The 13176-nt window shown below is 38.9% G+C and overlaps 1 protein-coding gene across 1 annotated transcript in view; it reads left to right on the forward strand.

Moving 5' to 3' along the window:
• The first annotated feature begins 259 nt into the window (after window positions 1–259).
• PALMD (palmdelphin) overlaps window positions 260–13176 on the forward strand; it is a 49787-nt gene continuing 36870 nt past the window's right edge. Inside the window, exon 1 of the mRNA XM_025927536.2 lies at window positions 260–742. Coding sequence (XP_025783321.1) covers window positions 698–742 — 45 coding nt within the window. The 5' untranslated portion in view covers window positions 260–697. The remainder of the gene's footprint in view (window positions 743–13176) is intronic.

The following is a 13176-nucleotide window of genomic DNA, read 5'->3' on the forward strand; positions in this document are numbered from 1 at the left end:
ACCTTTGATTTCTCCATGACCTAAAGATTCCAAAGTTTGCTAAAGCAGGAGAAGGAGGGAGAAGGAAGGATGATGTGATGTCAGTTTACCAGTATATTAAGTTCTAAAATGACTGCAGAATTTATTATTATTATCTGAAGCCAATCAGAGGAAGAAAGGCAAGCAAGTGGCCTAGGCAAGTGAAGGTGAGGCTCTGTCTTTGTAAACTCTGGAGGAGGGTGCAGGTAAACTCTGTACAAACACACACAGACCCACACAGACAGAGATGGCTGTGTGTTGCTAGAGCAGAGGCTGATTAAACACTCAGCTCATGGGCCTTCCTGTGCCACTCCTGGAAAATAACGAGTTGGGTAAGGAACAGTTAATAAGAAAATGTGACTTGCTAACTGTGCACATTACAACAAAGAGCTGGCAGCTCCTGAAGGAAAAGGGCTGGTGCGGCTGCCGTTCAAACTTGTCAGTCAGCTCTCGCCAGCAGCCTCAGGGTCTGCCTTCCCGGCACACTCTCATTACATGTGTCTGTCTGGCCTGATCTGTACATCTGCTCAGAGACGCTCCTGCCGAGCCGGGGATTTCTGCCTTCCTCCACTGGTGCAAAGAGCTTCTCCTCTGTCACCCCTCTCCTCTCCCCAAGGAGGCTCCTGCTTTATGGTAGCTTTGGACTTCCTGCGCCGTCTGCCTGCCCTTGACTTCTAGAATGGAAGAAGCTGAGCTGGTGAAGGAAAGACTTCAGGCCATCACAGTAAGTCTGCGTACAGTTATAACTCACGGAGGTGGTTGCTTAGGGGAACAGCAGACACATTGCTAGTGCCCCTGCCGCTGAGCCTCTGTAAGTGGAAAAACAGAACTGTCATCCTTCATGGACATGCATCTGTCGCTCTCTTAACCCTCGTGACCCTCTATAATTCTTGGGTTTCGGAACCTGAGTGCAGGGCAATGTTCTTTATTGTCGCAAAAACCGTGCCTATGTGTTTAGCAGCAGTCAGAAGCTATGAAGGCAGTTCGGTTCACTGACATTCACCTTCTATGTGCCTTAAAAATACAGGTTTTCTCTCAGTTGGTGTTTGCCAGACATTAGATCAAAAAGCAGATCCCCAACTTAGAAACTTTTTTAAATGGTTAATACACCAAAAAAATTAAACTCTTTTGAAAGGGGAAGAGAGAAAGAAATAAAACAAACGACTTAAAACTTTTTATTTGTAGTGTGGTAGTATGTTCCAGAAAAGTCTTACAGAATGAAAACGAATGTCGCTGTACTTAAACTAAGCATTAAACAAGAGAAAAGTAGGTAAAAGCATGTATCAGGTTAATTCTTTGATATCAGTTTTCAGCAGAGTCACAAACTGAACAAGCTCCTGAAGGAATGCAGTTGTATGCAAGGCAATGGATTTGGAAAATATCTTGTTAATACCGGGAAGGAAAATAGTGCATTTCTTATGTCTGTTCTGGGAAAGAATCAAAGCAAGAAATAAACTACTTTCCTTAAATGACCCAGCTTTTTTTTTTTTTAATTTTATAAGATCCTGTATTTGGCAGTAACCTGTAAATCTGTGGCACAGTCATTTATGATTAGCTATAATTTGTGACAGAATTTTTTAACAACTTGGAAATCCACATTCCAATTTCTCAGCATTTTCTGCCACTGAAGTTAGCTGTCAGGAAGAAATGAGTACTTTTAAAAAATCGATGCAAAATCAAGGTAGGTGGGAGGATATTATTCTTTGCTCTTCCAATTCCCATAGCATAAATAATAATGTTAACCCAAATTTAGAATTTTTATTAAATGGATACAATGTCTCAGTTCCACCCAGAAAGGATTCAATACGTTGAAACATTTTCTCAGCCAATAGTAAGGAACCAGAAGTCCAGAAGTCCACCAATAAGGCTGGCACTCTTCCATAAGACGATGCTTTTGAAATGTCTAACTTCTAATTAGTACACTTTCCTTTCGTCAGAAAACTTTGGTTTGGATCATTGTTTGTTTTGTTTTGTTCTTTTTTTTTTTTTTTTTTTTTTTTTTGTCGTTAAGCTCAGCCACTATTTCAGCTGTCAGGCTTTAAGGGACAGGAACTGGGCCCTGTTCTGTTGTTTTTGGCATGGGCTTTGTGTATTACAGCTGTTGTCTAAAGGTTACTTTATTACACTGTGTGAGTTGTGTGGGCACAGGCTCAGCCTTTGCTTCTACCTCCTAATTTACTAAACTATATCATGTAGCCAATGAAATACACAAGTAGCCCCTTGTGTATTTTCCTTTTTTGAATTGTAGCACACCCTTCTTTCAGCCCTTATTACCTCCAGTGCCCCTTATAACACCCACTGAAGCAGTACATGTTCTAAAGATACGACTGCACACAATTATTCAGGAAGACTAGGAATTTTCACTGAGGGCTCCGAATGCAAATAGAGGCATAATGCCTTACAAGCAGACAAGAGAGTAAGTAGTTCCTGAATGTATTGGTGTGTCCTTTTTCTGATGATTAAAACATACACACACACTCCTACTTTTTAATTACTCCATTTGGCCTGAACATATCCCATTATAAGGAATTAAGCAAATCTCCAAAGTAAGATTACAAAGTAATTCTTTCTTCTTATTTCTTTATTTTGAGAGACAGAGACAGAGTACAAGAGCTGGGGAAGGGCAGAAAGAGGGGGATAGAGAGAATCCCCTGCACCATCAGTGCAGAGCACAATGCAGGGCTCAAACCTACAAACTGAGAGATCATGACCTGAGCCAAAAACAAGAGTCAGATGCTTAACTGACGGAGCCACCCAGGTGCCCCAAGATCACAAAGTAATTCTACCTTGGAAGTAATTTGTTTACATGAAGTTGTAGGGGGGAGAATGGGAAAAAACAGTTCATGGGAATAAATTCACACTAGCCTCCACCTTACCAGGCTAAACCCAGTCACATTTGTCACAACCTAGAGGGGAAAATGGAGCAGTGGTGTGTCCATGGAAACAACACATCCACTCATCTGCCTCCTAGAAGCCCTGGAAGATGCCAGCTTGATCCACCCTTGCCTTACCAGGAAGCCACCTCAGAGCTTCCCCATCCTCCAGGAAAATGAAAACATACAGCATCCAGAGAATTTGCTGGGGCTGTTCCACTTTTGGAAGTACTTAAAACCTTCCAAATCTCTGACCTAAACTGAAGCTCAAACACAGTCTTCTCATTTTAACTGTTTTCCTCCTATTTCCTTACACTGAAACAATGTTTGCATACTTCAGGAACAAAATCATAAGACTATTCCAGGGTATGCAAGCACAGCAACTCACAGACTTTGTTAGAAAAGAAAAAAAACTTTTTATTACATTTTTTTAACGTTTGTCTATTTTTGAGAGAGAGAGAGAGAGAGCAGGGGAGGGGCAGAGAGAGAGGGAGACACGGAATCTGAAGCAGGTTCCAGGGTCCCAACTGTTAGCACAGATCCTGAAGCAGGGCTTGAACCCATGAACCACGAGATCATGACCTGAGCCCATGTAGGATGTTTAACCAACAGAGCCACCCAGGCACCCCTCAAAAAACTTTTTTACACTCTCTGATCTATTTGATTTTTATATTAAAATTTTTTCCTCCATTTCCTGGCTGTGAAATGAGATGATCTTTACTGTTTTATTTATTCCACCTGGTTTGGGGTGTCTAAGAAGTCATTATTTCTACTATAGGGAGTTGAAAAAACAAATTTATATGCCTATAACTTGACAGAACCAAGGGCCAGTCTTCTTGTTTCTCTAAAAAAAAACCAGATTAAACACAGTAGATAGATGGAATGTGGCATGTAGGCTCTCAGACTGAAAACTCATTTACTGTAATAGTGCCATTCATTTCTCACATCAGTATACTGAATTTAGATTGTCAGAAGTCTTCTCAAAGACTTAGAGAATAAAGAAAAAATGATGAAAGTACACAGAAACGATTGTTAAAGGACAGTATATCAGTTCAGGTATACCAAATATGGATTCTATTTTGCACACTGTCACATTTTTCCTTCATTACTTTCTCCATGTACCAACTCTTCCTTTACTGAATTAATGGTAGAAGTATCTCTTAGCCAAAGAGTTCAGTTTTCAGCTACAACTCAAAAATAGGACTACTTCAAATTGATTAGGTATTACTTTGATTGATAAGTCTCTTGAGGCTCTTTTCAAGTTAGTACATATTTTAACAACTAGCTGATTTTCATACATAGAGCTATTGAAATAGACTAGTAATTTGAAATTCACTTTTAATATTGCTGGGATGGGGGCACCTGGGTGGCTTAGTCGGTTGAGCATCTGACTCTTGATTTCCACTCAGGTCATGATCCCAGATCTCAGGGTCATAGAATTGAGCCCCACTCAGGCTCCTCTTGGGATCCTTCCTCTCTCTCTCTCTCTCTCTCTCTCTCTCTCTCTCTCTCTCTCCCTCAAATATAAAAAGTGTAAAAATTAAAAAAATATGCTGGAATGGACGACACCAATATCTCCAGCATTTTCAGGAAGAGTGGGATGAAGGACTGACTGTTATCCCCCACACAGCTCCTCTCTGGAAGGAAACTTGGCCCACAGTGAAACCAGTGAAAAGACCCAGGTGAACTCCCCACAGAAACAGAAAGATCCCCTTACGATTAGTAATATGCTCTTGACATCCTCCTCTGCGAGGAACGCATTATCTTATCTCCATTCCTACTATGACCTTAGAAAATTCTGTTCCTAAATAACATGGGGACACTCAGACTGGAAAACTCCTAGATGTTAAACTGGCTAGAGATCATAAAAATAGCACTGTTTGGGGGCTGACCCCTGAAGAATTCAGAGAACTAGAATCAATCAATCTTTTGGAGAACAGACCTCAATGGGAGAAAGGGAATAAGAATAAAGCTCACATTTTTTTCCTCATCAAGGCTTATCTTTAACTGCTAGGAATGTGGGCGATCAGCTCGTTCTCTCATTCCTTGATTCAATTAATGGCTATTGAGCACCTACTGTGTGCCACGCCTTAGGCATTTAAATGAAAGGAAGTGAAATAAGGGAACCAGGAGTAAGTTGCAGATCGCAGGGGTACTAGCACATGGGCCTCATGGAGAGGGTGACATTTAAGCACAGGTGTGAAGGAGGTGAGCTCTGTCAAAATTTAGACAACAGGAATAATCACAACAAGCACCTGCCTAGGATTGACTCCATTTGGAAGGGAGCCATGAAAAGTCCTGACACTGGAATTTGAGCAACAGTGCCAGATTTGCCGGCCAAAGCTGCTCGTGACGCAAAATAATAAGGAGCTCTCACATTTCCCCAGGTCCACTCCCTATTTCTTTCCACTCCCAAAGCATTTTTTCTGGACTTGTAAACATAGGAATTTGGGAGGCAGAAAATTTTTTGCATAAAACAGAAATCTACACAATACAAAGACCAATATTAAAACAATAACAAACACACGTCCTGGCAGGTTCTAGTTGTTTCTCTAGTGTGTGTGGCCCGCCAGTGGACACTGCCCCTCATCTTGTTTCCTTTTTGTCAATTATCTGGGACCTTCTAGCAGTTAATAAGACAGTTAATGGCCTCAAAGCGGGACCTGCTACATAATTTGTGGGGCCAGTACACAGTGAAAATCTGGGGACCCTTGTTCAAAAAGCATTCAAAATATCCAGATGGTGTCAGCACAGTGTGAAATGAAGTGCTGGGCCCTTCCCAGCATGGTGCCAAGTATGTCTGGACAGGTCACTTGCCCAAGAAACCAGCCTCCTGGGCCAGCCATACACATTTTTTTCCCTCTTCATTCTGTCAGGGAGAGTGAAAATGAGAGCAAGCTGCCTGGATCTTTGCTGAAGGTATACCTTCATGTGTGTTGGGATCACTGAACTATTTAGAGTTCTAAGGACTTTCTAAAATAATAATGGCTAAAATACATTGTGCCAAAGTATCTCATGGTTAAAACAAAGTTACAGGAAGAACTTCTGTCATGAAAATCTAAAGACATTCACCTAACAATGGTACGTGGAAATGGAAGAATCTCCTAAATAAAGAAGTCCTGTGCTAGAATATTCAAACAACAACAACAACAACAAAACCCTGCACAATTTTCCACAGTGCCATACTGAAATTGCATGTTTCTTCCAGAAAGGGAAAGGTTTCTTCAAACAAAATGTGCTGTGCCATATTTCTTTGCCAAACATAATAGCCCACCCACAAAGGAGAGCATGTGATGAGGTATAATAACTCTGATAGTTATTAAGGAAACTGCTTTGTGATAACAGGGTGAGGTTTTTCCAGTGTGCTACAGAATGATAATGCTACCTTGCAAAGACGTCTACTGACAAGGATCCCTGAGAACTTTCTTAATATTACTGGATGGTAAAAAACAAAAGCTGCTTCTTTAGAAAACTGTGATCAATAAAAAACAGAGGCTAAGTAAGCACTGAAGTCTAACTAGACCGTAAACAAGTGCAGCATAGTTCTGGCTGAAAGTCAAACAGGGTTTCTACTTCCTCATCTCCAGTCTCAAACTACCTAGTTTCTCTTAAAATAAAGTCCAAATATTTTCACTTCTTTCAATGACACTGGTGCCTTTTGGGAAGAGGGTCCCTGAAAAGTTACTGCCTCAACAAGTTCCCTCATCAGGAACCCTGTAGGATGTCTACTTTCCTAAGACACCATAGGAACAGGTTAAGTAAGATCTGTACTTCACAGGTTGTTTGGGGTTTTTTTGCTTTTTTGTTTGTTTGTTTTTGTTTTTGTTTGTTTGTTTGTTTGTTTGTTTTTTCATAAAACTCCAGTGACAGAGTGGACTCAGTCAAGCCATTAGAGACATAGAACCAGGTTATTCTCTGAAGCTCTGAATGGAAATCAAAACTGGTTCCTGTCCTAAGCACCAAGTTTTCAAAGTATAATTGCATCTATGATTGATAGAGGGGATGCAACATATTAAAATGAGCTACAACTGTTACTCAGAATCAACCTACACTCACAGATCTAGAACATAGAGGACATCTCATAAGTGAAAGAATTCCAAGATTAGTAACAATAATAACAGCACCTATTCTTACACGGTGCTTAGGCTTTACAAGAAATAAAAATAAAGCTTTCATATCTATATCTCATTTGTCCAAACATCCTAGGAGTATTTGCAAAAGCAGGTGTCATCATCCCCATTTTGTAGGCAGAAAACCTAAGACCATGAAGAGTTAAGGGATTAGTGAAATAGCACAACTTGAGTCCATTCTTCTGCTTGTCAGAGTTTTTGACCACAGCATCACAATTAATTCTAAGAAACATCAAAACCACAAACCTCACCCCATTTAGAACTTCCTCTGTGGTTCCCTCTCAATAGAGTTTGAAGGGGAGCAAAGAGAAGAGTCTATGGAGGTTCTGCTTCACTTAACCACATTTTTCACTTAACCACATTTCTAACCCTAAGCAGTCCTTCAGCCCTGACAGTCTCCTCTGCTTTCCTCAGTTCGCCGGGAGTACAGGCAGAAAAAATGTGATGCAATTTCAGATGCATTTGTAATTGATCAACAGGGCTGGGACAGCATCATTTCCCAGAGCATCCTGTACTCTAAGCCTTTGTTACCTTCTCCCCATCCCACTTCCATTACACCAGTCTCTTCCCTCCAGCCAGGAATTATTTTTTATTTGTTTTTAAATTTTTTTAACATTTATTTATTATTGAGAGACAGAGCATGAGCATGCGAGGGGCAGAGAGAGGGGGAGACACAGAATCCAAAGCAGGTTTCAGGCTCTGAGCTGTCAGCACAGAGCCCGACCTGGGGCTCGAACTCACAAACCACAAAATCATGACCTGAGCCAAAGTCGGATACTTAACCTAAGCCACCCAGGCGCCCCTTTTTAATTTTTTAACGTTTATTCATTTTTGAGAGACAGAGAGAGACAGAGCATGAGCAGGGGAGGCGCAGAGAGAGAGGGAGACACAGAATTAGGCTCCAGGCTCTGAGCTGTCAGCACAGAGCCCAGTGTGGGGCTCGAACCCCAAACTGTGAGATCATGACCTGAGCTGAAATCAAGAGTCAGCCGCTTAACCTACCAAGCCACCCAGGCCCCCCTCTAGCCAGGATTTCTTAAGGCAGGGACACCACTGCATCTCACACAGCTCCCCAGCACTGCGCTCAGCACTAACTGGAGCAAAACAAGCAACCATCGTGAATGAGTAAATGAATGAATGAACGCCATCAAGCTGAAAAAATGTTTTTTCACTGAAGACAACAACCAAGTTTACCATTGCCCTTTGATTATTGGGGGGGGGGGAGGGGGAAGGGGGCTTGATTTGTGTTTTTTGTTTATCCTTGTTTTGTCACTATTCATTAGAACAAACAAGAAAGGACAAAGGAATAAATGAGTAGACCACAAACTGAGTTCTATTTAGAGATCTGTCAGAATTTGTTGCCAGGCTAGGAAAGAAGACTAAAGTTACTAAATAAAATGAGGTTTAGAAAATGTGTGCTTTTAATTCACCCCATTAGGAGTAGTGATAACCACATCCAATTCCCATGGATAACTTAAAAGTTAGGGTATTTCAGAACTGGATGCAGAGAGAAGCATAGAACCAGGAGAAAATCTAGAGATTTCTCATTCTAACAGAAGAAAACTCAGAGAATGTCCACATTCTCATCCTCGCTATGCCATGCTCCAAAGATGCTCACCCAGCTTCTCCTCAAACACCTCCAATATCAGGTGTATCAATACCTCCCCCAATACACTCTACCTTTCGAGAAGAGCCCTCTGTGTTAAGAGTTGTGACATACTGTGCTAGAATCTAGTGTCCTTAAACTCTCATCCAATCCTCATGACTCCAGTCACTGAAGCCATATGGCTTCATTTTCTTGATTTCAATCATTGTTCATATCACAGGCTCATTCTAGACACTCTTTGAAATGTCAGTGTCACTCTTAAATTTGGTGTTCAGAGCTGAACAGAACACTCTGACCTGTGCAGAGTGCTTAGTGCTATGACATCACTTGTTTGGGGAATTGTATTTCTACTGACAAATTTTGGAAGTGATAAGGAGTGGTATAAAAAGCATCATTTTTGGAGTTCTAGAAAATTAGGTTCAATGCCAGTTCCAACACTAGACCAACCATGTGACTTGGGAAAATTAATAAACCCTCTAGTCCTCAGCTTCAGTGTCTGCAAAGTTAAGAATAAGTACTAACTTAAAAGTTCAGTAGTCAGATATACAATGAATATACAAAAATCAACAGCTTTCTAAAAAACAAGAATTACTCAGAAATGTAATACAAGAAATATCCCATTCCTAATAGCTACAAAAACAAAAAAACTGTTAAAAGCTGAAAATAGAGGCGCCTGGGTGGCTCAGTCAGTTAACCATCTGAATTTGGCTCAGGTCATGATCTCGCGGTTCATTGGCTCAAGCTCCACGTCGGGCTTCGAATTCTGTGTCTCCCTCTCTCTCTGCCCTTCCCCCACTCATGCCCTCTGTCTCTCACAAATAAATGAACATTAGAAAAAAAAATTTTTTTAAAGGAATTAGCTGAGTAAATATAGTACATAAATGTATATGTATGTATATACATATAAAAAATAATATATATGTATATATTATATATAATGGAATAATATGCAACCATTCTAAACAATTTAGAAGACTTTAATGATATGGCACATCATTATGTTCATGATATATTGAAAAATAAGTCAGATTACTAAATATGTACAAAAACTCCAGTTTTATATGAGCTATAATATATTTTGCAGATATAAACCATATATAGCAATACTGATCTCTAATTATCTCTGGATAATGATAATTACTATTAGAAGCAACGTTTAAGGTTCTATCAGAGTATATGGTTTTTTGTTTGTTTGGCTGGTTGGTTGAATGGGGAGTAAAGAGGGATAAGGAATTAGTTGGGTTTTCAATTTTGTTCCTGTTGGAAATTAACAAAATAACTCCAAAGTCCAACTGGAATAAAAAACTACTGCTACTAATTAAGACATCTTAGACAAGAGCAATAAAAAAAACTTACCCAATAAAATGTTAATTTACCTCATCAGCACATTATCTAAACTACGTAATATTAATACCAAAACCAATAATTAAAGAAACTATGCAGATAACCTAGAATCACACTCTAATGTACATGAAAAAATTAGTAAATGATGAAAGTCAGTAAATGATAAAATTAATACATTTTTATTTAAAAAAATTTTTTTTCAACGTTTATTTATTTTTGGGACAGAGAGAGACAGAGCATGAACGGGGGAGGGGCAGAGAGAGAGGGAGACACAGAATCGGAAACAGGCTCCAGGCTCTGAGCCATCAGCCCAGAGCCCGACGCGGGGCTCGAACTCACGGACCGCGAGATCGTGACCTGGCTGAAGTCGGACGCTTAACCAACTGCGCCACCCAGGCGCCCCAGAAATTAATAAATTTTTAAAAAGCAGATCAATAGAAAAGAAATTCTTTGATAAAGCTTCAGGTTAGCCAAAAATTTGGAGAAAAAAAATAGGTTCTTCCTAATTTATTTTAACCAAATTAATTCAGCTATTTTAAAGAGGCTTTTTAAAAAATCTTTAGGAAACTGGAAGAAAATATGGACAAATAATTACTACACCTCAGATGATAAAGATATCAAATACATCAAGGCAATAGAGAACAAAAACTTTTAGTACTTCTAAAAACACCATAAATAAAATTTAAAGACAAACAAGAAAATTATTTACAACTAACATGACAAACAAAAGTTGCTATCCCTAAGTCAAAGAGCTTTTACACATTGGTAAGTAAATAAATAATAGGTTTCACAGAAAAATGGGTAGACATCATAAACAGGCAATTTAAAAAGTAATTAATACAAATGGCCAAGAAAATTATGAATAATATTTGACCACACTAATCTCAGAAATCTCATTAAGACATCAAAGTGAGATGCTATTTGCTCTATTCAAATTGCTAAAGGATCTTTTACTTGCAATATTCATAAAAGTAGTAAGGGTGAGGTGATGGATACTGTTAGTAGAAATATAAGTTAAAACAACTTTATATTGAAGTCTTTTTAGCTATTTGTATGAAGAATTTTTTCAATGTTTGTCTATTTTTGAGAGAGAGAGAGAGAGAGGGAGAGAGAGCATGCACACAAGTGCGAGGTGGAGAGGGGCAGAGAGAGAGGGGGACAGAGCATCAGAAGCAGGCTCTGTGCTGACAGCAGACAGCCTATGTGGGGCTTGAACTCAATAAGCCACCCAGGCACCTCTATATCAAGAATTTTTATAACATCCATACCCCTAGGTAACTAATTTTTAGGGACCTATCTTGAGGAAATAATCAGAGAAAAGTGGTCCAAATTTTACGTACAAGGAACTACATCACACAACTACTTATAATACCAAAAGATTCAAAAAAGCCTAAGGGGCAGAAAAAAAGGAGGATGATTAAGCAACTTGTGATATTCTGAATAAAATTTAATATCTTTATTAATAAAATTTAATTTCATGAGAAATGATCATGACCCAATATTAGGTGCAAAAGGTGGAACACAAATCTGTGTGTGTGGGCCCCCTCGTGTGGTTTGCACATGCGTGTTCGTGTAAGGGTGTGCATCTGTGGTTTGAGTATACTGAGGAAAGAATGGAATAAAATGCACCAAAATGTCAATGGTAGTTCATTCTAAAGCAGTGGGAGTTATGGGGGTTTTTTATATTTTTCTTTAAAGTTGTCTGGATTTTTTTAAATCTTCTACAATTAACATATTCTATAAAGTTCCATAGTTTACATTTATTAATAATAAAATTAATCATTAATTTGGGTCCAACATTCCTAACAGACAAGATCTTTTGAAATCTTGATTTGGTCATCTTTTATTTTATTGACTCCTAAAACTAGCTGTTCACTAAAGCCAGCTGGAACAGTTTCTACCAATAAATCTTCCAGCCCACCCCTACCTCACCCTTAAAATTCTGATTTGGAAAGTTATCTCAATATGTTTATGTTCATTGGGTGTATTTTTAGTTTTCTCTCTTCTTATAAGGCATTGTTTTAAAAAAATGTTAAGACAATTACTTTCAATGGTCTATTTTTTTCTGTTTGCATTTACAAAACTTTCCAAAGAATAAAATAAGAAAAGGGGGCCGGGGTGACTCAGTCAGTTAAGCTTCTGACTCTTGATTTCGACTCAGGTCATAATCTCACTCATAGGATCAAGTACCCAGTTGGGTTCTGTGCTGATAGTGCAGAAGTCTGCTTGGGATTCTCTCTCTCCCTCTCTCTCTACCCCTCCCCTGCTTGCTTTCCCTCATCTCTCAAAATAAATAACGTTAAAAAAAAAAAAAAAAAAGAAGAAGAAGAAAGTAAGAAACCTTGTCCAAAGCTACACTAAAACACAGATATACTGAATTCCCATGATCCAGATGTCTTCATTCCTCAATTTCTTCACCTACCTAATGCAGATAAATGTGGTCCCTACTTCAAAGAAATTTGGAAGAAAATTAAATAAATTGATACATTTACGTGCTTTAAGTAGTTCCTGACACATATAAAGTTATCAGCAAATGTTAGCTATTTTTGCAACCACCACAATCTTCATCATCTGCAGATCTTGAAAAATGAAGCAAAAGAAATAAAGTTAGCTTTAAATGCTTTGTTTTTAGTAATCGAATGTCATCTCTTAGGCATTGCTTGTCTAAATACAACACTGTTTAATAATTCATTCTACAACTTTGCCAGGGATTAACCAGTAAGTTCACCAGTCTTTAAATATTCATAATTGCCTTTTGTCCCTCTTCAAAAACTTGGGGCACTTGCCATTTGCAGTCTTCAGGTACCTCTTCACTCGAGATTCCAGGATTACTTGACAATATTTTTCTGTCGTGCCTATAAATTTTTCTCCTCCCTGAGGTGAAACCCATCAGAGTCTGAGCAGCTCTGTCTTGGTGCTCTGTTTCCTCTTGTGCTTCAATTTTCCTTCAAACTTATTTGTTCTATCCTTTCCAGGGTTAATATTATTCTCCTTAATCAAAAATATGGAAGCAAAATAGAAACAGAATGGTTCTATTTTCATCACGTTGCTATTACACTATGTATCTCAGCAGTTGTCCAATGACTGACTTTAGCTTTTTGCTCTGAACATAACTTAAATGTATATAATTATTTATACACCCATGCTTTTTGTGCCCTCAATGTTTTTCACATGCTTCTCACCTTCACATCACCTCAGATTTTTT

The sequence above is a fragment of the Puma concolor genome, chromosome C1 (assembly GCF_028749965.1).
Source record: "Puma concolor isolate L17-30 chromosome C1, mPumCon1.1.hap2, whole genome shotgun sequence".
Taxonomy (NCBI): Eukaryota; Metazoa; Chordata; class Mammalia; order Carnivora; family Felidae; genus Puma; species Puma concolor.